The 25,099-nt window shown below is 35.3% G+C and overlaps 1 protein-coding gene and 2 long non-coding RNA genes across 3 annotated transcripts; all 3 read right to left on the bottom strand.

The window, feature by feature from the left end:
• Positions 616-8,989, bottom strand: LOC110263406. Its single transcript, XR_002348971.1, has 4 exons — positions 8,969-8,989; positions 8,607-8,672; positions 8,332-8,426; positions 616-626 (listed from the first exon to the last, which is right to left on the bottom strand). It is a non-coding gene; the product is annotated as an uncharacterized LOC110263406 (long non-coding RNA).
• LOC110263404 (plastidial pyruvate kinase 1, chloroplastic-like) lies at positions 6,143-7,847 on the bottom strand. The gene is made up of 2 exons (XM_021104594.1): positions 7,271-7,847; positions 6,143-7,149 (listed from the first exon to the last, which is right to left on the bottom strand). Exons 1-2 carry the CDS (start codon positions 7,479-7,481, stop codon positions 6,923-6,925), a joined length of 438 nt encoding a protein of 145 aa, XP_020960253.1. The 5' UTR covers positions 7,482-7,847; the 3' UTR covers positions 6,143-6,922.
• Positions 8,078-8,302, bottom strand: LOC110263405. Its single transcript, XR_002348970.1, has 2 exons — positions 8,202-8,302; positions 8,078-8,124 (listed from the first exon to the last, which is right to left on the bottom strand). It is a non-coding gene; the product is annotated as an uncharacterized LOC110263405 (long non-coding RNA).

Genomic DNA, 25,099 nt, shown 5'->3' with positions numbered 1-25,099 from the left:
GACTTCATTCCATGATAGGATTTTTCCTGTTGTCCAAAATAATGAATTTTAATGACACAAAAAATAAAATATAATAAATTATTAAAGGTTCCACCTAAAGAAAAATGTAGGGCTGGTAATTTATACCCTATCCGAGGTACCCAATTCGGACTAACTCGTTCAGGTAGGGTACGGTGCGGTGCGGGTTTACTTGTAGGTAGGGTACGGTACGAGTTTAGGGTATACCTTATCTTACCCTACCTGCACCCCATATATAACACATATTTTATAAAAATTAGGTATATAGTGAAGGAGGTGAGAGTTGAATCCACAACCTCCCTCATGTAATGACTTGCAATAAGTGAGCAACCATTAAACTAGTTAGTTAATTTAGTAATTTAGATCATTAATTTTTTATTTTTCATTTTATTAATATGTATGAAATTTGGAATGATTGAATTTTATATTTGTTTTGAAAAAATTTGATATTTCTACGGATAGGGTAGGGTAGGGTAGGGTTTAGAACTTTAGGGTGCGGGTAGGGTTAGGGTTGAAAGATACTCAACCCGCAGGTATGTCAGGGTAGAGTTTTAATCAAATTTTCAACCTGTGAGTAGGGTTAAGGTAGGGTCCAAACTCTATCCTACCTTACCTATTGTCAGCCTTACCAACCACGTTATTCTATTACCTATAGATCAGTTGCAAAATCGGTCGCTAAATTAAAAAATAGTGACCAATTTTGTGACCAAGAGTCTCAAGGACATTCCTTCCTTTGTTTTGGTTGTTAATTCGGTCGCTAAATTAAAAAATAGCGACCGATTTCAGTGACCATTTATATTCTAGTTGTAAAAAACTAATCAGTCGCTAATTCGGTGGCTATTAGTGACTGATTATGTTAGTCACTAAAATCAGTCGCTAAATTGTGAGACTATATATAATGAGTAATGACAGAATCAATAGAGTAGTTTTAACAATAGGTACATTCTATGGTGTATATCTATATTTGCCTAACTTACTAAAAGAAGATAAAAATTAATATTTAAATTAAAAAATATAAAAATAAATAATTTTTTAATATTTAAAACTTACCATACATGATAAGTTCGACAATTTCAGTACCAAAGTTATAGGCACCATAGAATTTGCCTTAACAATATCACATGTCATATTGTAATTTTGCATGTTGCAAAAACCCATCATATTCCTGTTAGTGTTATATGATCGTCCATGACTAAATAACAACCCTGTCATTATGTTAACGAATTGAAAGAGCTTCCTTTATTTCTGTATTCCATTAGCTTTATGTAACTAACTTGCATGATTCCATAACTTAGGTAGGTTCTAGGGTTCTAGGGTAGCACAGCCTGTTAAACACATTGATTTGAATTTTGATCGGTAGTAATGGCATGGAACTAATACTACGTGATTTCCACTTTCCAGCCAATGTTATCTAACCACTACTTTTTAGCACATTACTATCATGATGTGGATGTTATTAAGATCAGAGTGAGAATACAGTAAGTTTGGTGGATGACTGGATGGTTCCACTCCATACTAGTTAACTTTGTGAGTAACTGACAAATCAATAGAGTTTGATATTAACGTTTAGGCCAATTCTATGGTGTCTATAAGTTGGTGTCTAAATTTTGCCTAAATTTTGCCTAACTTACTTTTTGTAGTAAGTTTTGATTTTTTAAAAATTATTTATTATTATATCTTTTAAATTAAATATTATTTTTTAACTCTTTTTAATAAATAAGCACTACTTTTTAAACACCATAGTATTCACCTAACGTTTATCATGAGTTTAGAGATAAAGATTCCGAGCAACAGAAGACTTAAGGCAAAAGGAATAACAAGATTTACTTAATGTGGGTTTTAAATTTCTCTGTCCTTAAAGTGTATAAGGAGTAATCTTTATTTATTTATTTATCTTTGTTCTTCAGTTTTTTCCAATGAATTTTTTTGAGTAAATTGTCAAATTTGTTCTTGAAAGATCACTCGTTCTTCAAATTAATTTCCCAAATTTTTTTTAATCAAATTCGTTCTTCAAAGATTTTAAATTAATCGCATTAGTCATTCTGCCATTTTCTTTGTTGATGATATCAAAATTTGTTAATGTTACATGTTAAGTGATACTATAACACACAAGAGTCTTAATTGACTATTAGCATAAGTTTATAAAATTAGATCAAATCAAAACCTAATTGAGGGAAGAACTTGAGACATTGGAATCCTACAATTTAGGGTTGATTTGATCTAATTTTATAAATTTATCATGTTAGTCACCAATTAGGATTACTAGGTGTGTGTTGTGCTGTCACTTAACATGTCACATCAACAAATTTTGACGTCGTTAGCAATGGAAGTAACGAATTTGATCTAATTTCATAAACTTATCATGTTAGCCGCCAATTAGGACTACTAAGTGTGTATTGTGGTGTCACTTAACGTGTCACATCAATAAATTTTAACGTCGTTAGCAATGAAAGTGACGGAAGAACTAAAATGACTAATTTCAAATTTTTGAAGGACAAATTTAATTAAAAAAAATTTTCAAAAATTAATTTAAAAATGAGTAATCTTTTAAAAATTAATTTAACCATTTACTCATTTTTCTTTACAAGGTAAAAGATTTTTTAAGGAGGCAAGACATGTATGAATCTGTCAAACATTGTTTAAAGTCTTGGTGAATTTTTGTTTCCTTTTGTCTTAAATCTTGTATTTATAGAATTATTTTCTTTTGAAAAATTATTGTAACACCTTGAACCTTATCAATTAACTAAAATTAAAAATAAAAATGCTCAAAACTCTGTAGAAAGAAAAACTGAAAAATAAATTACTATTGCTGCTGTTTTTGTGTAGGAAGTTGTCTAATTCGATTGAAATTCTTATTATCAAGTGTGACAATAAGAAAAAGAAAAGAAAAACTGGCTTATTTGGTAGAAGATATTAATTATATAATATAATAATTAATAATAATGAAGAAGACAATTTCATGACTGACATATGTAAGATCCGTGAGGACAAGGATCAGAAAAATCACGAGTGTGATTGAGAAAGCTTAATCTAAATCTGAATAAAATTGTATGTAGGGCCATTTGGGGAGTTTGAAAAGTAACTTTTTTTAGCTTTTAATTTATGAAAAGTAGTAGTATTAATGATTGGTATAATTTTCAAAACCAAATTACAGTTTTTTAAGAAACTATTTAGGAACTTATAGAGAAGTTAAAAAAAATGATTTCTTTTATAATACTATTATTTTTTATCATATTTTTATAAAATAAATACTTTTAGAACTAAAAAATCAAACACAAAATAACTTATTTATAAGCTACTTTTAATATAGCTATTTATTGTTTAAGTTATTTTTTTAAAAAGAACTTAATTAAACTGTTTACACAAACTGGACCGTAATTATCCTCTGTGACTAATGTATAATGTGGTTGTCTAAAAGTCCCAAAAACTTTAGGGGGTGTTTGTTTTGTATTTTTATTTTTAGTGTTTTTTAATTTTTAGATTTTATAAAGAGTGAAAACAATAAAATTTTATTTTTTGTTTTTACTTTCTATTTTTATTTTTTTTCACAAAATATAGAAAATAAAAAACAATAAAAGTGGAAAAAAAATAAAAACGTAAATTAAACGACATCCTAATATCTTCAATTACTACAAACTCATTTCACTGCTCTTTAGAGTTAAGATCTTGGATTCAGAGAGATTACCACCACCACTGATAAGTACTTTATTCTTTTCAACTCTCTGATGTACGTAAAGCATTTGTGCACAATGTGGATTTCATGTTGCTTTGTTAATTGATTAACAAAACTCCAAACGATTACTACCCTTTCGTGGCTTCGTTCCTCAGGTAGCAAGTTGGGTACGTGATTTGGTTCTGTTCGATGCCATCTCGGACACTGAAATATATGAAACAAGATTGTATTTGCGCCACTTAAATTAATGTGGTACTAGCTTCATCTAATATAAAAATTGAAAAAATTACCGACAATTAACTTTTAATTAGTTGATAATATTTAGAATATAAAATTAAGAGTTTATGTTTTAGAATTTAGAATTTAAAATAATTAAATAAATTTTAAAATATTATTTAATATTAAATAAAAAAATTAAAAATTAAATTTAAATGACAAAAATACTTTTTTTTTTTTTCTCTTCTCACCACTACTAGCACCCCGCCCACTAGCTACCACTCCATCACCATCGGCACCCCACCCACAACTACTACTCTTTTTTATTTCCAGAAGATTAAAACAATCCCAGTATTAGTCGCAGAATCTAGGAGGCAACAGCATGGCGGCGGATGTTCATCGAGGACCAATCAAAACTACCTTTGAGCAGTGTTGGGAGACAAGCATCAGATGACATGACAGGGACTCAACGCCATGCAGGAAACAGCCCTAAACCCAACTGGCGAATGGCGGAGGCGGGCAGCAGCAGGGATCCCGATCGGAATGATGAGCACCTGAAAGTGGTGGAGGTAAAGACGCCCTCTTCGTGTCTCACGGCAAACAAAAAGCGGTTCACTCTGTTAATTACCGTCACTGGGATTGGGAGATTGGCACTGAGCTGGAGGCATCGGACATGGAGGTGCTTCAATTGTTGTTGCACTAGCAGAAGGGAAAGGGATTGGTAGTTTCCTTCAATGGTTATTTCATTCAACCACCACCACCGCCTCCACATGAAGGCGAGGGCCAGGTGTGTCGCGGTGAGGGCAAGGTGCGGCGAGGTGATAGTCTCTCTCTCTCTCTCTCTCTTCTCTCTCTCTCTGTGTGTGTGAATGTATAATGGAGATGTTGATATTGAAGGTATAATTATGACTTAAATTATAGAGACCAAAATCGTATTTAACCCAAAAATTAATTATCTAATATTACTCTAAAAATGAGATGAGTAATATCATCGTTATGACATTTGAATCATATAGTTCAAATTATTTGTCTTAATATCATCATTAACTGTGAATTTATAAATGATGAGTTTACTGACTACTATTTTCAATGTTATATTTACAATTAATTAATTTTAGAATTAATCACTCATATAAATAATTTTATTATATTTATCATCTTTCAAATTTACTAACACTCGTAACAAAATCAGAGGAGTATCACTCAAATCTTAAAACCATGTTCATTTAACTTTTATAGAACACATTAAAATTACATAACATGCTTTTATATAGGCAAAGTTTATAAACAAAATAATATTTTTAACCGCTCAAACTTAGTTGTATTTGACGATAAAGTAGTGAAGTATGTAGAACTTTCTTTTGCTTGTACAATTAATATTTGATAAGAAAATTATCTCTGATGGAAACTTGAATTTTTCTTTCCTTTCATTCTTTGACTTTTCAACTTGGTTTAATAATAACTAATGTGGTTACTTGATAAATTTTGCTTCAAATTACTTATTGTGTTGCAGTAATTTTTGAATAAGCAATTGATTTGCGTGATCTTTTGATGTTTCTGGTATATATATATATATATATATCACAACCAGAAAATATCTCTATTGTCATGTTTGGCGAAAAACTGAAAAAAGCGTGGCGATAATTTTTTGCCACGTTTTTTGAACTACCGCCACGCTTTTAAAAGGGTCACAACTGTTAGTATGGCAGTTGTTCTATCGCCACGCTTTTGGTTACATATCGCCACGTTTTTTTACCACGCTTTTTATATATTGCCACGCTTAAAAGCGTGGCCATATGTGAAAGATATAGCCACGCTTTTAAAGCGTGACGATAGAGAGATATGGCCACGCTTTAAAAGCATGGCGATAGCATGATATGGCCACGCTTTAAAAGCGTGGCAATAGCAAGAGATACGGCCACGCTTTAAAAGCGTAGCAATAGCCTTATCGAATTAAAAAAAAATTCCCATTTTCTGATTTTACCTTCATCGCTGCACAATATAAATTTTCAGTCCTTTTTTATTACCAAACCTATAAATATAATATGCAATTTTTATTACAAGACAAATTAAACAGTAATTAGTGACATAATTTTTGCCCTAATTGTTTCATACATTAATCCTCAAATACAAAATAAATTTCGAGTTCAAAACTTTGATTTCTCAACCTGAGCATAAAAGCATATAAATAATCAAATGATCAATGCATCATCTCCATATATTAGTCCCATCGAAAAAGAAAACACTAAGGCACTCTTTATATGGATGAAAGAACAGAAGGAATTTAAGAGATTAAAATTGTAAGTCACATTATATATAATGAATTCTATGCTTGTCCTCTACCAACTAACAACAAAAATGAAACTCTTTAAATAGTACAAAATGTCGTCACCCAATTCACGAGTAATTTCCATAACCCTCATACATTGTTTTCTTCGACGTCTCCATTTTCGCCACCTTCGCGCAGCAGCCATCAGCTCATCAAAGTTTGCAGTCTTCCCAACTCCCAAGTAATACTTCAATCTAAAACACCATTATCACATGTGGCAGCCAGAAATTAATGCGGCAGATTATAAGGATTAAGACAACAAACATAATCTAAAATCAGCAAGCATAAATCAAGCACATAATTATTCAACTCATAAATAAATCACTAAAAAAATCATGCATATATTTCTCATTAATTTTGAAATGTAATTCTCCCATCCCAGGAAAAAATGTGTTGTACTTTAAAAACAGTGAAACAACTCTACAAATATTGCATTTCCAAAACACAATGCTATCTAATACTCCAATGCCACTGTAAATTTATTTAATTATTTAACTAAAATAAATAATTAACCCTTTAGGTGTGACCTCAAGATCACGGGCTCAAGTTATTATGAAGTACATTACACCTTTTGTACGACTCTTTTTCATAGTTTGCATTAAGACGAGATGTTGCTTGAATGATCTCCTGCAAGTTCTTCAGCTATTCCTAAGACAAAGAGAAGTAAAGCACAATCAACAATAAAATCATTTTGTCACCCAAAGACCAAAGGTAAAAAAAGAAACCCAAATTGTCGGTAGCATGGCATTCCTTTCACGTACTAGACTGCCATTCCTCGAGAATGTCAAATTGGCTCTTGGCAGCAACAGCCCAGGATTTGTACAAAGGCACTTGACATCTGGGCCTATCTTTTCAATCACCTCAAACCTAACCATTTCTCCATCAACTACAAGTTCATCACCCACTCTAACATCTGGTAGATTATATTTTTAGAAGGAATAAACTAACAACTTCAACAGCAGTTGACAAATAAAACCAGAAACACAATTCCTCAAAAGAAAGTAAATATATAGAGTTTATTCAGAAATATTAACCTTCAGCAAAACCATCGTAGTTCATATTGATGGTGTGTTCCGGAAGAGTTGAATTAAAGGCTCTTACACTGAAAGTCCATACCTCACCATCCTGCAAGAGAATATTCAAAGCACATGACAACAACTCATCATTTGAAGTAGATCCATAAACAACAAAGTTTATGAAACTGTTTAAGTTTGCATTAATCAAACCTGCGCAAATTACACACATTGTAATGTTGAGAAAAAAAAAGAATTAACCCTGAAACTATACAAGACAGGCGAGTAATTTATATGGCATTACTTTTTTGACTAAGTGATATATTCATAAGGTCAGCTTATTTAAAATTGTCTATAGGACTAATGTTCTTTCAGCAAGAAGAACATGAGCCTCATGTAATCTTGCAACAAAAGATGTTTCTCTTGGATTTAACTTTGTATTTTGAATGAAGGTTATTTACCAGCAAGACCAACCCATTGTGGAAGTATAAAATGATAATTATTTAATAATACTGCAAAATAGCTCGAGAAAAGCTTCCAACAATTGTCCAGAAAAGCAGTCCAAGAGATTAAGGATGCATTTTTCTAAGACTAAGTTGATTAACAAGTGATATCTTCTAACTAAAAAAACTAATAACTATAATAAAAAAAATTCCAGAAGAACAATAATTTTTTTTGAAACAATTGACAAGTGAGTTGCTCTTATTTAACTAAAATAAATAAATAAATAACACGTACTCACAGTGCTTCACGTAGCTACGTTTTAGACCTTCTTTGAGTGCACCCACTTTGTACCCCGTTCTGTTCTCTCATATTAGGTACATTATGTTTATCCCTTTGCTCGCCCATCTCTGACATTCCATTTCCACCATTTGCTACAAATCAACACAAACAAAACAAATTAATTAATTTCACTTATTAATCCCTCACTGCATAATTAAAATATATGCACCTTAACCATGGGATCCGTAGAATCATCTAGGACTTGGATCACGAGACGGTCAGCAGGCCAAGAAAGATTACAAGCTGAAGAAAATTAAACAAAGTAAAAGCATTAATAAGAGAGTTATATATATAGGTACCATTGAATCAATGGATTTCTGGTTCATGTGATACTCCTCAAGCTTTTGAAGCTCTTGAGAGAAGTTCTGCAAATACGGGAAGAAGGCACCTGAGGCTAAGATTGGAACACAGAGTCAGGTAGCAGCAGCAAAGCAAAAGCAGATAAGCTATTCAATCAATCAGTTCATAATTTCTTATAAATATAAATCAAGCTAGAGCATTAACAACTTCTCATATCAGATTATACTGTTCTAGTATGATTTTCAAATGAAAAAATATGGAATTCATGAATTACCTTTTTCAATGATTTGGAGTGCTTACAGCTAAAGAACCACACTCAGGCCTCAGCAATGATTTTGTTCTGCATAAACACAAAAAAAAAAAGAACAAAAGTTAGCTGCACAAATGAACCAATTAACCTTCTTAGATTTAACTACTATAATGACAGCAAAAGAACCATGTTCGACATTATTATATGAGGCTCAAACAATTATCATTTAAACTTCTCTAACTACTTACGACAGAAGAATTAGAGAACTAGGGAAGCACAAATGAATCAGAGAATAAGCAACATAAACAAAGAAGCACAAATGAATTTTGTTTAGGTGAGAAGCCAAACCTTGCTAGTAATCTTGTTCTTCGGGAACTTGACGGTACATGCGGTTCTCTCCTTCCACCGGTTCCTGTAAAAATCGCAATTAATCAACCGGTTAATCAAGTAATTAATATTGCCCAAATTAGATTCTGAAAAGTTAGAGAGAGAATTTGGAGATTTAAAGGTGATTTTTGGACTCAGTAGGTATTTTTGAGTAAGAAAATGTACTTTCTGCAAAAAACCGTAAAAAATCGCGAACTGGCAGTTGAACCGGTTCATGTCTGCCCGGTACCGCCCGAGAAAAAGTGAAAACCATAAAAAACCTTAGAAAAATATTAGAAATGGAAAACCGGACATTAATTTTAAAGTTTTGGCCTGAAGTTGGGCCAAACGGGCTAAAAACGCTAACGGGTTGGACCGGACCCAAGTTGGGCCCAAGCCCAACATATAAATAGAGCCATTAATGACTCACTTCAGCCACAACACACTCATAACACTATTCATCTCAATCTTCCAAAGCTCATATCTTGAGCTAGAGAGCTCCGATCGCTGCACTGTTTGCGGCTACGCGTTCCTCGTGAAGAGCTCTACAAAACCCATACAAGAAACTGGAGAGGTAACCACGAAATTCTTTCTATTCTTCTCTCCAGAATTTCGGTTCATAGGGTTTGGGATTAAGTGAGATTTTGTGATTTTGGATGTTTAGGTTTGCTCTAAGCCTTGCTTAGCCTTGGGTTTTGACATCCAAATCTGTTGGAAGAGGTAAGAGCCACTAAATCCTTATGAATTTATATTTAATTGGAACCCTGGGTTGATTTGAGGTGATTTATAAGTATATAGTTTGATTATTGTGGCTTTGGGAGCTTTTGGAACTTATTTGTGCTTATTGGAGTGGAAGTGAAAGCTTTGATTTTGGTTGAAAGCTCTTTGGTGATCAATTTTGGGTTTTGGTGCATAAAGAGAATCGGCCAAGGTATGGTTTCGGTTTCCTCTATATAGTATATAATATTCATGGACACTTAGGCTAGTGACCCGTAGGATAGGTTTGGAAATTTTATGTTGATGATGATTGTTTGTGTTGATGAAGTATAACAAATTGGTGTTGTTATTATGGTTAAATGATGAGGTGAGATATGATGGATGTGGATAAATGAGCATTATTGAATATTAATTTGAATTGTGGATGATATTGATGATGAGAATTGATGGTAATATAATGAAGATTGGTGAATATGTTGTATATGTGATATTTGAGGTATGGATAATGAAATGTGAGGAAACAATGTGGTATGATTGATTACTATGACACAAGAGGTCAATTTTGATGAAAAATAGAGTTTTTAATGGTTTGGAATTGTTTGAGTCGGTTTGTTTGTGTTTTATAAAGGAATTGAGGAAATTGTGAATTTGGGTAAAAATTAGATTTTGGTGAACTTTGTTCGATCATAACTTTTGCGTCGGTTTTCGAAATTGATTGAAAATTATTTAGAATTAAAGATCTTTGAAAACCCTTTCAATCGATATAAAGTTTGTGAAATTTGGAATTTTGTAGAGAAAGTTATGATCATTCAAAATTGGTGTTAAAAATCTAAAATTCTGCAAAGTTGCAGAATTTCAGGATTTCTGATATGTGCGAGCGCACACCCTCGTGCGGACGCACACCCTGTAAAATTTTGATCTGTGCGGACGCACACACCTGTGCGCACGCACAGGCAGGGAAGTGCGTTCTGTTTGCAGCGCTAGCACAGCTTGTGCGCGCGCATATCTAGGGAAGAATTTCAACCTGTGCGGACGCACAGGTCTATGCGGACGCATACGTTGGGAAGGCCAGTCTGTTTGGGGCGCTGGCACGGGTTGTGCGAGTGAACAGACTCTGTAAGTTTTTCCACCTGTGCGTACGCACACATTTTAAAATTTCCTGGGCATGCGCACGCACACACCCATGTATACTGAAAATGTTTTCTGAAAACCACTGAAATAATATTTTTACTGAGATTGTGAGATGCTACGCGCCCGGCAGGGACGGTGGCCTGTCGAGGTAGCGGCGGCGACCTAAGGACGGTGGTTAATCCCACTTACGTTGAGATGTGAGGTCTGAGGCAAGAGTATCTCGCTCGCATCCCTTCGGATCTATAGGGTGTGCAGGCGCCGGTACCTGGACAGTGATCTGGGCACTATATCTCGGGGGTTCCCATATGAGAAATCCGATGGGCGATGTCTCCATGGAGATGTGTCGGTTGGCAGTTGAACCGACAATGTGATATCACAGCCAGTATGGCAGACATTCATCATATGCATTTTCTACCTGTTTGTTTGCTTTGCCGACTTGTAATTGTATGCCTAATTGAATAACATGCCTAATTGCTATTTGAATTATTTGCCTTATATGCTTATACTTGTGTTTTACTAGAATTGTATATTATCTGTGTTTTCTACTGGGAATGAGGAAGTTCAGAAGGCGGTGGCGATGGGACCGCATGGAGGATAGGTTGGTGAAGGCTGTGGGACAGCGGTGTTTGGTTATAATAGAAATTCCTAAGATAGATTACGCGGTTTATTTAAGTTGATGTTGTTACATTATGCTTAATTATTTTAGAATGCTTAAGTTTGAATCTTGTGATGAATATGGAGCTTAGGTTTGCCTTTGGCGTCCCGGGGTCTTATATCCTACATCACTGGGCACTGTTACCATACTGAGAACCTCCAATTCTCATACCATATCTTTGTTGTATTTTTCAGATGCAGGTCGCAACCCACCTCGGTGAGTTACTTTGGATGGTGACAGAAGCGGAGGATCTTGGATTCTTTTGGAGTCTTTTTGGTCTATCTTGTTTATACATCTCTCCTTTTGTATTTTGTTTAGCCTAGAGGCTTGTATCTGAGAGAACAAACTTGTATAAGTTGTTTTCACTGTATGGTTCTGTACAACTGTATATGGCTAGCCGGCTTAAACTCCGCGAGTCGAGGCTAGTTTCCTATGATATTATATACTTATATTTTGTTGTATCTTATATGTTTCTTATGCCTTAAGCTAGTAGCTTCGTTAGTACGTTTTGCGCTTTTCAAATCCTGTTTTTGAGCTATATCTTTCATCGGGCTTCTAGAATTGTCATAATTTTCTTTCTATATATATTATACGTATGAGCTTTAGAATTGTCGTAATCTCTGATTAACCTTTGCTTTACGACGCGAGGTAAAGTTTAGGCTAATTAGGGTGTTACAGTTCCCTTCCTTGTCGAATCCGTAAAACTTCTATTTTCTAAAATTAATTGGAAAAGAGTAATAACAATTAAAAACACAGATTTATTGTAATATTCAAAATAAATTATTAAATGATGATTGAAAATTTACTGAAAAAGCACGAAGATTCACTCAACGGCGGCGACGGCGACCACACTGACGGCTCCCTCTCACGCGTCCCCCTAACTCCGCGACGGCAACGGTTCTCGCGGCTCCCTCATCGGCAACCAGCAAGCACGACGGTGACTGGTGCGACGGGAGCAGCTCCTCTTTCCCCTCCTCGGCGACAGCGAAGAGCGAAGCTCCTCCAGCGGCAACGACGCGTTTGGTGACGGCTCCTCCTCTCTCATTGTCGCACACTCTCTCTCTCAGGTTTTACTTGACAGCGATGGCGGGCTGGTCTTCGACGGAGCTGGCAACAAGGCGGCGTCTCCTTTCTCGAGCCCTCCTCTTCCGTGTGGGTGAGGTGGTGCATGTGTGTATTGTGTTGTGTGCGCTGGAGAGGGAAAAAGGGGGAATGGGGCTGCGACGCTGTTGTGAGGGGAAAGGGGGTGCGGTGGGGTGGGTGTTAGGTTAGGGTTTGTGAATTAAAAAGGGGTAAGGTTAGTGTGCCGGAATAGGGAGTGCCGGCGATGTTCTCCGGATTGCTGGGGTCGTGGAGTACTAAGTTCTATTGAAGAGTTTAGGATTCTTTGGAAGGCTTTCATTTTTAGGGTGAATACAAAGGGTTGGAAGAGTTTTAGGGTTGAAAGAGAAAGATAACATTTTCGAAAAAAAAAAATTTAACCTTTTTGGCCACGCTTTGGAAGCGTGCCAAAAGAGTTGTAGGAAATGGCCACGCTTTTAAAATGTCACTATAATAAAATTCTATCGCCACGCTTTAAAGCGTGTCTGTTTCTTTCTATGGTGACGCTTTTTAAGCGTGAAAAAAAAAGCGTGGCCAAATCTCGAATCAATTCTCACCCTTATAAAAGCGTGGCCGTAGATCCTTTTCGCCACGCTTTTCAAGCGTAGCAAGAAAAAAAGTGGCCAAATTTCTAATCTATCGCCACCCTCATAAAAGTATGGCCATTGACCACTTTTGGTCACGCTTTTAAAACGTGGCAAGAAAAAAGCGTGGCCATAGACCTTTTTTTTTTGTAGTATATATATATGGCAGTAATACTTTAATTTTTTAACATTGTCTCTTTTAAATGAAGTTTTGTAGGAATAACCATTTCAAACATCTTTAACTTGTAAAATAGTTCGGCCTCTAACGATTTTGTAAATATATTTGCTATTTCTTTTTCAGTAGAACAAGATTCAATCACCACTTTTTCATTCACAAACTTTCTAATTTTATGAAACCAAATGTCAATATGCTTCGATTTTCATGAAATACTGAATTTTTGTAAAGTGTAATAACTAATTTGTTATCACAAAATATCATTGTTAAAATACTTTATTCTCGTTTAATCATTCCAGAATTTTTCTTAGCCATATTACTTGTGTAGCCCAAGTTGCTTTTTTTTTTTTGAAGACCATAAAATTGCATTAGAACCAAGATGAAATGCAAATTTCAAAATACTTTTTCTTGTTTTTATATCTCTAGTCCCATCACTATTAGTGTAGCCAACAAGATTTACTTCATTAGTATTTTCATAATAAATACCATAATTTAAAATACCTTTAATATATCGAAAAATCTTTTTTGCTATTTGTAAATGGTTGTTACAAGACTCCTCCATAAATTTACTAAGCAATTCGACTCTAAACACAATATCTGATTTGGTTACAGTTAAGTATTTCATACTTTCAATCAAGCTTTTTGTAATAAGTGGGTTTTACTGATCTTCCTTTATCTTTTCTTAGCAACTTGAAGTTCTCTTCGACTAGATTAGGAATCGGTTTTGAGTGCTCCTTCTGAAATTTCTTTAAAATGTTGTTTGCATATTTTTTTCTGAGAAATAAAAATTCCATCATCTTTTTAAACGACTTCAATGCCAAGAAAATAAGACATCAAGCCCACATCTGTCATTTCAAAGTGTTTTATCATAACCTCCCTGAATTATGCGATGATCTTTAAATTGTTGTTGGTAAAGATCAAATCATCAACATAAAGAGACACGATCAAAATATCTCTAGATCTAACAAACTTGATATAATGCGCATGCTCAAATGGACATTTTCTAAAATCATTCTTAATGAAATAAGAATCAATCTTGTTGTACCACGTTATTGGTGCTTGTTTTAACCCGTACAAAGCTTTGTCCAACCTATAACCTTTATCTTCTTCTCCAAAATTTTCATATACTGTAGGTTGCTCAATATACACTTCTTCTAAAGGGCCATTTAGAAATGCAGACTTAATATCCATTTGATGTATCTTTCACTTATTTTAAATCGAGAGTGAAATAATCATACTAATCTAGCAACAAGAGAAAATACTTCAAAGTAATTGAGTTTGTACTTAGTTTTGTGCACCCACTTTACTCTAATTGGCTTCTTATTTCTCGATAAAATCTGTTAGCTCCTATGTGTCATTCTTTTCAATGACATGAATCTTCTCATCCATTACTTTTTTCCAATTATTTTCACCTAGAGACTTCTTCAAAGTTCATTGGCTCACAATCTGAAAATAGAGCAAAATTGATGATTCTTCATGGGACGAATCATTGTCATTGCCAACTTCATAATCTGCTAATCTAGCAGCTAGTCTCAGTTATTTTTTAGACCTTCTAGATAATTCTGGTTTTTCAACCATGTTTGATTGTCTTTTTTCTTCTTTGTCACGTATTAAAGCTAGTCATGTCCAATTAAATCTTAAAAGAAAACATGATTTTTAAAAGTTGTTCCGAATTATATGTTACTTATTCAAAATTAGAGTGATTAAAATCATGCAAATGTTGCACACTAATTGAACCACTATTTCTAGCCAAATTCAAATAGTCATGTGAAAGAGTTTTCAAGCTTTGATTCAAATATCAAAATTTTCAATTATAATACAAGAATCTAAAAAGAATTAGCTTACCTTCCAATTCACTAATATGAATGAAGAACGAATAACTCAATCATGAAATAAATCAATGCAAGACATCGAAATAAAATAAACCTAGATTAATTATCCATGAAAAACATAAACAGAGCTCCTAATCCCTTGACAGAGAATTAGTTACCCATGAGAAAGTAAGAAAAACAAGAAGAAGAGAAGTAGTTCGTAGACTTGATGATCTCCTCTTTGAACTATGCTCACTTATTCATAGCCTAAATTATAGAATTCAAATTCAAAACTAAACTAATCTTGTCTTTAGGAGAGATAAAATAACTATTTATCTTTCGGAGAGAAAGATAAGCTTTTGACTTTAATACAAATTTAAAAACGATAATTCAAATCAAATCCTAACAACCAAATTTCTTATGCTTCTAGAAAGAATTAATAACTAATCTTCTAGATCTTCAACACTTCTAAATATGATTGAGGCTTTTGATGATGTGGATAATTAAGGTTGGATCTTAATTGTTGCATCCTAAGAGTTGGAACATGTTGGGCTTGCATTTTGACTTGTCCGGGGCGCTATTTTTTCGTGTCCCAAAGATGATGGTAGTATGTAAAACCCTAACTACCAAAGCTCACGCTTTCGGCTGCGCGACTCTGATAGCTCGGACATTACGACGACACTTATACTATTTAGTACTAAAATATGAGCCTGTTTAAAACTTTAAACCGCGAAACCGCTCCCAAAAAAAAATACTTTCATCCGATAACATACATTCATAGATACCATGCAACTTACAAAACTCATAAAGAGTACATCCATATATATATATACATATATATAAATAATATTACAAGCATTACCCAATACAATTCCTAACCCTCTTACAGAATATATCAAGATAAAGGCGAGGGTACAATAAATAATCTAAAGCAATACAGAGCATCACAACAACAACTAAATAAACTCTTTGAGACTTCAGCGCCCATATCCTGAAAGGGCAAAAATGTAGGGGGGTGAGAACATCATCCTCGAAAGGGTTCTCAGTAGAGGGTTTTTGGGAATTACTGTAATAGGATACGTGAAGATAAACCGTACCAGTGATTAATAACCGTCTTATACCTCTTTTCAAAAACAACAGTTTTCAATAAAAGTGAAGTCGAAAATCTTTTCTGAAAGAGGAACCATTCAATTCTCAAAAGCATCAAAAGCCTTTCAAAAAGGTTTATCTATACTGAACCAAAATAGCCTTTTATATCTTTCCAAACCGGAAACACATAAAACCGAAACCAACCATCGGTCCATCTCATTTCAACCACGGCCCTAGGCCCAAACAAATCCAACCAACAACCAATCACCACAATCCAATAGAGTCCTAGTTGCAAACACAAATAGGAAGTTCAAACACAAACAAACAGTTACAGCAAGTAGAACAATTAGCAGTTAATCACATAGGCAAACCAAGTACAATATGCACACCCAAACAATGTCACATAGATGCATATGATGCAAGCCTGTCCCTAGTGGCTTATGATATCATCTGTCGGTTATCAAGCCAACCCGACATGTCCGGCAGCTAACCCAGGCACAGTCTCTGTGTTACGTATTAACATCATTAGAGGGAATATGTGCCCTGTCACCATTAGAGGGTATCTGCGCCCTGTCGCCATTAGAGGGTATCTACGCCCTGTCGCCATTAGAGGGTATCGGTGCCCTGTCACCCTTACAACCAGAGAGAAAACACAAGCATATTCACATACAACATTCATCTCAACTATCCGGCTCACGGTTCAATCCAGAACCAGCCAATTTATCAATAAATACAGCCCTTCGGCTTAAACTCATAATTCATAATCAGCCATACGACCCACAACTCATTCGGCAATCAGCCATAGTTCAATAGCATACACAGCCATTCCGGCTCATAACAAAATAGCACTTCCACCATTTAACATCATCAAATTCATACATCGGCATTTAAGCCATAAATCACTTTTCTCAATCCATTCACCTTGAAATCAAGTTTCAACTCTTTTCAGCCTTGGCTTTAAGGATCTCATTACTCAAATTATCTCAGGCTCATAAGCCCCTTTTACTCAAAGTAAGTTTCCTTTTTAAAACAAAGCCACTCTCGGCTTTCTCTTTCTAAAACTTCCATAACCATGGCAAGTTAAGGATTTATTTCAAAGTATTCAAAATCATCCATCCAACAATAGAATTTTATAACAAAAGTTTCTCGGTAGAGTCTCAAGTCTTTAGGGAAGGTTAATCTATATCAATTCCTTAAAATTCATTGAAACTCTTAAAATCATAGATTCTCGGCTCAAGTAAATAAAACTGAATTTATTATGAAACCGAACCATACAAAATCACAAGTTCCCATCCGGTCCAAAAATCAACTCATTTGAAACGGAACCGGTTCATTTGAATCAAACCACTTTCAGATTTCTTTTTGGAACCCATTTTTCTAACCTCTTCCAAAATGCCTCAAACTTAATTACTCAATCAAAAGTCTAGCATCCTTTAAAATCACTAAAAGCTCCTTTTTATATTAAAATCAATATTAGAGCATCATTCTTTCCTTCAGTGATTACAACGGTAAAAATAGTTCAGTTTCTAAATAAGCCGAACTCAAGGCATGAGGTTCATTAAATAAGTTAAGCTTGAAAACATAAATATTCTCTTAATAAATCAAATAATAGAATTTCTCAAATCCAACCCCTTTTAAATAACTTTTCAAACATGACTAGGATTTTGTAGAAATTTTGACAGCACCTCCCCTAAAACTTGGATTTTTGCCACCCGGTTCGGGTCCCAACTAAACCGTTCCTCATTCCTTTTCAACAGCTCAAAACCAGAAATCAATTCAAAAGCAAGCTAAATCCAACAATCATCTCATTTTCATATCTCAAGGAACCCGATTCAAAATCGAATCAATATCAACCGATTTAACACATTTCCAAAGCTTTAAAGAAACGGTTCAGTAACAAATCATTTATCCAAGATCAAGTCAAATAAAGTAAACCAGGCTGAATTCAAAAGTGCATTCGACTTTTCACATCATCAAATAATTGACTCAAATCAAATAGTCAACTCAACTCAAATCAATTTCCAACGGATTAAACTCAAATTACAACTCTTTAAAGAATCAACTTCAAACATTCCATTTCACAAAGCCGCACAACAAATTCAGCCAAACAAACATTCATAATCTTTCGACACAATCGAATAATACATAAGGCCGATACAATCACCAAATACACATTTTCTCACATCAGTATCCATATATAAAAATTCCAATTTAAAATATAATTTTCGGAAAGCGCCCCTACCTCAAAACGCAAATTCCAAAATACAAACGTCTCAGAGTCCTTTCCGCCTCAACCCGAACTGACGGCAACCAAAACCTCAGCTCCCAGCCACTTTCGCAATAACCAAAGCAACACTAATCGCAACATATAATAATCAGGACTCGACCCCACGTTACTAAAACTCATTTATTAACCAAACACAACAGAAAACTAACCCGAGGCTTCTCGAAACATAATTTCTTACCGGAATAACAACACGAAGCAGCTGCGACTTCGAACCGGCCCCGGCAACAGCTCAGGCGGTAGCCAGAATCTTCGATGGATCAACTATAAAAATTGCGCAGCATCAAAACCTTCTCAAAATCCAAAATGACTGAAACCACAAATTAAAACCCTTACCGGCAAACTTTTCCGGCAACGGCAGCAGGGTCTCTGGTGGGAGAAACTCAGCCCGGAGCTCCTTCGGTGATCCCAAAAGTCACAGCAGCCCAAATCACGGTGACTCAGCCTGCTCCTCTTCCTGTAGCGATTCCCGCAACAACATCACAAGCCAAAAAGGGCTGGGAGTGGCAGAGCTCAGCCACGGTGAAGCAGGGCGATACAACGGCGGCCAAGCATAGCCCTCCAAACGGCAGTGACGCAGTCACAGCTCCTCTTCTCCGTGCTCGTCGGCGACCGTGAAGCACAAAGGTAGCATCTTTCCTTTCTCAGCGGACCAGAACAACGGAGTCAGAAGGACTCATCTTGCTCCTCCAGCTCGCGTCTTCCCCCTCTTGCCGGTGACAGCGACGCAGCTCGAGGCCCCATGGACGGCGGCGACGAGACTCGAGTTCTGCCCCTCTTCGACGCCTCTTTTCTGTGACAGTGGTAGCAGCGGGTTGATTCGATGGCGAGGCGTGGTGGCGCGGCAGCGAACCAGGTTCGACGGCTTGGCGGGGACAACACAGCCGGCGGTGGTAAGGATGAGCGGCGGTGACGAGGACTGGATGCGATCTGGACACGGCGGCGCGGTGACCGGCGACAGTAGAGCGGCTCACGGTGAGGCGCGGTGAGGACGATGGCGGCGGCAGCGCAGCATGGCTTATTTCCTCTCCTACCGTAGCTCTCTGCCTCTCTTTTTCTCTATTGTTACTGCGTATGGATTTGGAAAAGAAGGGAGAAAGCATGCGTGTTGCAGGTTTGCTGAGGGGAGAATAAGGGTGGCGGCTGCTGGGCATAGGATTAGGGTTTCCTTTTTGAAACTTAGGGTTAGAGGCAATATAGTAATTGAAACTCAATTAAATCCAACACTAATTATATATAGAAAATACTATTTGTTCATCACTTTCACAAATTATTTTTAATAAAATGTTCAAATCAGATAATTAGAAATAATATACTTAATTTCTTCATTTTTCAAAATACCAGTATTAATATTTAAAATATTAATTATTTAATCCAAAACATATAGAAATCCTTATTATTTCACAACTACCAACTTTATACCTTAAATATAGAAAATAATCCAATAATTGTAAAAATGGATAATAATCTCAATTTATTTCAAATTCAATAAATCGAAACTTGCTTTAATTTTCTTGAATAAGATAATTTCTGAAATTAAAGCTACAGAAATACTGAATTTGAAATTAGCTCATGATAGCCCTTTTTCAAAAGCTCTGAGTCTTACATTCTACCCACCTTATAAAAATTTTTGCCCTCGAAAATTGTTACAAAATGAAAAAAATTTCATAACAGTTCACCCTGGAACATATTTAAGGGAGAAGCAAAAATATCTCAAAATATCAACATATATACGGTTTTCAAATACTGGGATTGTCGTATGCATAAGGATACAAAGGTAGGAGTGTGATTGCAAGGCAAACATTACAAGATAGGCTCAATGCACAAGGTCACATGATCTCAAGGCTTTACAAAAACTTGAGGTGCCAAAATAGGGTGCAAATCAAGATAGGCGTCCACAAAGCAAAGTGGTAATTAGTGTGGTAAAAGGCTGCAAAGCATGTTGGTATTTAAACAGCGGCATAACGTTCGCTGACAAATCTTGTTCCCACTTCAGAACTTCAATTTCCCCAACTCCACCAATCATTTTACAACCTCATGACCAATCATAAGCCTAACAACCGCAAACCCATTCGTAAGGAACAAAACTCTCACAACTCATAACGTTGCACACCTACCGCTTCAACTTCCGTATAGACATATCACGTCTTAAGGAACTAACGCATCGCGTTACTACATCTACAGATCATACGTGATATCAAAACAATCCTCGAGTCTACTCAGAAGGATACAAGATTTAGAACGGAGAAACAATATCAAGGATAATGCTCATAGATTTAAGAGAATGTATCCAATTCCCAGATAAACAAAGACGCTCAAGCAATGAAGTTTGCTAGAAATAAATCAATTGACAACTTCAAGGATAACCCTTGGATCAAAGAAGTTCAATAGGATCAATAAGAAGAAAACTAGCGCATCAGTTTGGAACAAACTCAAGCTGAGTCGAGGAAGCATGAGGTTTACAGAAGAGAATATTTCAAACCCAAGACAAAGCTCATAGAACTCAAGAGCATGATTACAAATACTTTCGGATACATTATTCATGAAAGAGTCAGAAACTTACGGAAAAACCACTTTGCAGTCTAGAAGAAAAGTTAAGCAACAAACATTCTTCAAGAGAGTAGCAAAAGCATAAATGTGGCTTTACTTCAATACAATTTCATGTTGAAGTAGATTTTGTAGAGTTCCAAAAACAAATGCACACAACTTTGGCTAAGAGCTAAAATATTCCCTCAAATATTTTAGAAAGATAATTAGATGCACAACTTAACCAAAAGCAGTTCATAAAAACTCGGAAGTAATTAAATGCTTGTTCAAAATTCTCAAAATTTCATATTAAAACAAGCGTGTAGAACATTTATAGCAAGTACGAAAGAGGAAGTTAAACTCTTTTTAGAAAAGAAACTTCGAAGTAAAAATTTGCTTACAATTTGGTAAAGGAAATAAGTAGTGCGTTACAAACGAACCGATTCCCACTAAAAAAGGAAGCTTTCCAAAACCTCATTTAAAATAGCGCATGCCACTTTAAAACAACTTTGTCAAAGTTGAACGATGGTTTCCATTACAATCAAGCAGTTGAAAAATAAATTTAGTTTAGAACTGCCTTAAAGAGAATTCAAAACTTCTTTAAAAAGTTCAAAACAAGGCTCCAAAAGTGTTCTTGAAATCACCATCTCAGAAGGATATTCAAGGAGTTTAAGATGTACTAAAAAGGAATCAAGCCATGCAAGAAAGGATCTTAAACCAAGATAATTCAAACAAGATCCACTAGGCATGAAACATCAAACAAGCTTTCAATTGATTCAAAAGAATACAAAAGTCATAGGAAAAGACAAATCAATCATTAGTAATTTTTCAAGGATAAATCTTTGACAAAAACTCTTGTAAAGACAGTGAGAGGATAAACGATGCACCATTTTTTTAAACAACTCAAACTGACTCATAAGAATGAGATTCACCAGAGAAAGGAAAGTTGAGATTGATTGTAGTGCTCCCAAAAGGTAGATGTATAATTAAAAACAAAATCACGTATGACATTCATAGAGATGAAAAGCTTAAAAGAGACTTTAGTCCGCTCATAAGAAGAAAGCCATGAGTCCAACATTTTTAAAAGAATCACAATAGCATCAACAATGTAGTATGCTAAACCGAACTCAAGTTAAAAATAATTTAGGTAAAGTTTATCAACAAAAATCAACCGGAATAAAAGCGAAGAATCCCCTTTCTTTCCAGAATTTTGAAAAATACCCCAAATACATAATCAATTGAAGATGTGCATTGGAACTATAGTAAAATTACTAGAAAGTCAAATTGTAATTTAAAGTAAATGCAGTTCCATAAACCAGAAAAAGTACAGTTGAGGCATTAGAAATAAATAGTTGTTAAACTGTATAAGAAATCTTCAAAGTTCCACATATAGATAAGTGTATATCTAGTCAACAGCAATTTTTATAAAAATCTCAAAATTAGTTGTAATCACTGCCAAATAAGAGGAAAACTGAATCAACAAGTTCTCTAAGAATGAACTCGAAACCCGGAGTTAAAAGTCACAGCACATTAAGACAAGTTCAAGGCTATATCAAAGAATACTTGAATCAAGAAGAACTCAAACAGAGGAAGATAGATGCAACAAGGATCTTAAACCAGCATATGCACTTAAGGTCAAACAAGAATGCATATGGATAGAGGAATAGAGTTGAAAAATCAAATTACTTTTCAAAAAGGACTAGCAAACAAGAACTTCAAGTTAGGATATAAAAGAACAGGTCGACTCGAACAAAATTTAAGACACACAACTGAATAGCCTCGAGAAATAGTTTCCAACTTTTCCAAAACCCGCGATTCGCTTTACTCAAAACTCGGATTTCATCTATGATAACCCATCAGTGCTTTCATATACATAATTCACTAGTATTAAGCCAGCCAAACTTAATACCGAGAATTATGCAATGCGAGACTAACAGCGTTAATCAGTAGACCGTCATGTGCATAAAGCTCTAATTCTCGTCATTCGACAAGACCTATTACATGACAAACACTCAGAGTATGCAACTAAAGCATAGTCGGTCCATTCCTCAGGCTCTACAGGAAGGACTGCTCTGATACCATAATGTAACACCCTAACTACCAAAGCTCACGCTTTCGGCTGCGCGACTCTGATAGCTCGGACATTACGACGACACTTATACTATTTAGTACTAAAATATGAGCCTGTTTAAAACTTTAAACCGCGAAACCGCTCCCAAAAAAATACTTTCATCCGATAACATACATCCATAGATACCATGCAACTTACAAAACTCATAAAGAGTACATCCATATATATATATACATATATATAAATAATATTACAAGCATTACCACATCAAAAGCCTTTCAAAAAGGTTTATCTATACTGAACCAAAATAGCCTTTTATATATTTCCAAACCGGAAACACACAAAACCGAAACCAACCATCGGTCCATCTCATTTCAACCACGACCCTAGGCCCAAACAAATCCAACCAACAACCAATCATCACAATCCAACAGAGTCCCAGTTGCAAACACAAATAGGAAGTTCAAACACAAACAAACAGTTACAGCAAGTAGAACAATTAGCAGTTAATCACATAGGCAAATCAAGTACAATATGCACACCCAAACAATGTCACATAGATGCATATGATGCATGTCTGTCCCTAGTGGCTGATGATATCATCTGTCGGTTATCAAGCCAACCCGACGTGTCCGGTAGCTAACCCGGGCACAGTCTCTGTGTTGCGTATTAACATCATTAGAGGGAATATGTGCCCTGTCACCATTAGAGGGTATATGCGCCCTGTCGCCATTAGAGGGTATCTGCGCCCTGTCACCATTAGAGGGTATCGGTGCCCTGTCACCCTTACAACCAGAGAGAAAACACAAGCATATTCACATACAACATTCATCTCAGCCATCCGGCTCACAGTTCAATCCAGAACCAGCCAATTTATCAATAAATACAGCCCTTCGGCTTAAACTCATAATTCATAATCAGCCATACGACCCACAACTCATTCGGCAATCAGCCATAGTTCAATAGCATACACAGCCATTCCGGCTCATAACAAAATAGCACTTCCACCATTTAACATCATCAAATTCATACATCGGCATTTAAGCCATAAATCACTTTTCTCAATCCATTCACCTTGAAATCAAGTTTCAACTCTTTTCAGCCTTGGCTTTAAGGATCTCATTTCTCAAATCATCTCAGGCTCATAAGCCCCTTTTACTCAAAGTAAGTTTCCTTTTTAAAACAAAGCCACTCTCGGCTTTCTCTTTCTAAAACTTCCATAACCATGGCAAGTTAAGGATTTATTTCAAAGTATTCAAAATCATCCATCCAACAATGGAATTTTATAACAAAAGTTTCTCGGTAGAGTCTCAAGTCTTTAGGGAAGGTCAATCTATATCAATTCCTTAAAATTCATTGAAACTCTTAAAATCATAGATTCTCGGCTCAAGTAAATAAAACTGAATTTATTATGAAACCGAACCATACAAAATCACAAGTTCCCATCTGGTCCAAAAATCAACATATTTGAAACGGAACCGGTTCATTTGAATCAAACCACTTTCAGATTTCTTTTTGGAACCCATTTTTCTAACCTCTTCCAAAATGCCTCAAACTTTATTACTCAATCAAAAGTCTAGCTTCCTTTAAAATCACTAAAAGCTCCTTTTTATATTGAAATCAATATTAGAGCATCATTCTTTCCTTCAGTGATTCAAATGGTAAAAATAATTCAGTTTCTAAATAAGCCGAACTCAAGGCATAAGGTTCATTAAATAAGTTAAGCTTGAAAACATAAATATTCTCTTAATAAATCAAATAATAGAATTTCTCGAATCCAACCCCTTTTAAATAACTTTTCAAACAAGACTAGGATTTTGTAGAAATTTTGACAGCACCTCCCCTAAAACTTGGACTTTTGCCACCTGGTTCGGGTCCCAACTAAACCGTTCCTCATTCCTTTTCAACAGCTCAAAACCAGAAATCAATTCAAAAGCAAGCTAAATCCAACAATCATCTCATTTTCATATCTCAAGGAAACCGTTTCAAAATCGAATAAATATCAAC

The sequence above is a fragment of the Arachis ipaensis genome, chromosome B06, assembly GCF_000816755.2.
Source record: "Arachis ipaensis cultivar K30076 chromosome B06, Araip1.1, whole genome shotgun sequence".
In the NCBI taxonomy this organism is placed as follows: Eukaryota; Viridiplantae; Streptophyta; class Magnoliopsida; order Fabales; family Fabaceae; genus Arachis; species Arachis ipaensis.
The sequence above is the reverse complement of the archived record's forward strand: the minus strand, read 5'-3'. Positions and strand labels throughout refer to the sequence as shown.

Coding starts and splice junctions, on each gene's coding strand:
- LOC110263404 (XM_021104594.1), bottom strand. CDS start 7,481: ATGTGTGTAATTTGCGCAGGTTTGATTAATGCAAACTTAAACAGTTTC. Junction 7,150..7,270: donor CTACGATGGTTTTGCTGAAG/GTTAATATTTCT, acceptor ATAATCTACCAG/ATGTTAGAGTGGGTGATGAA.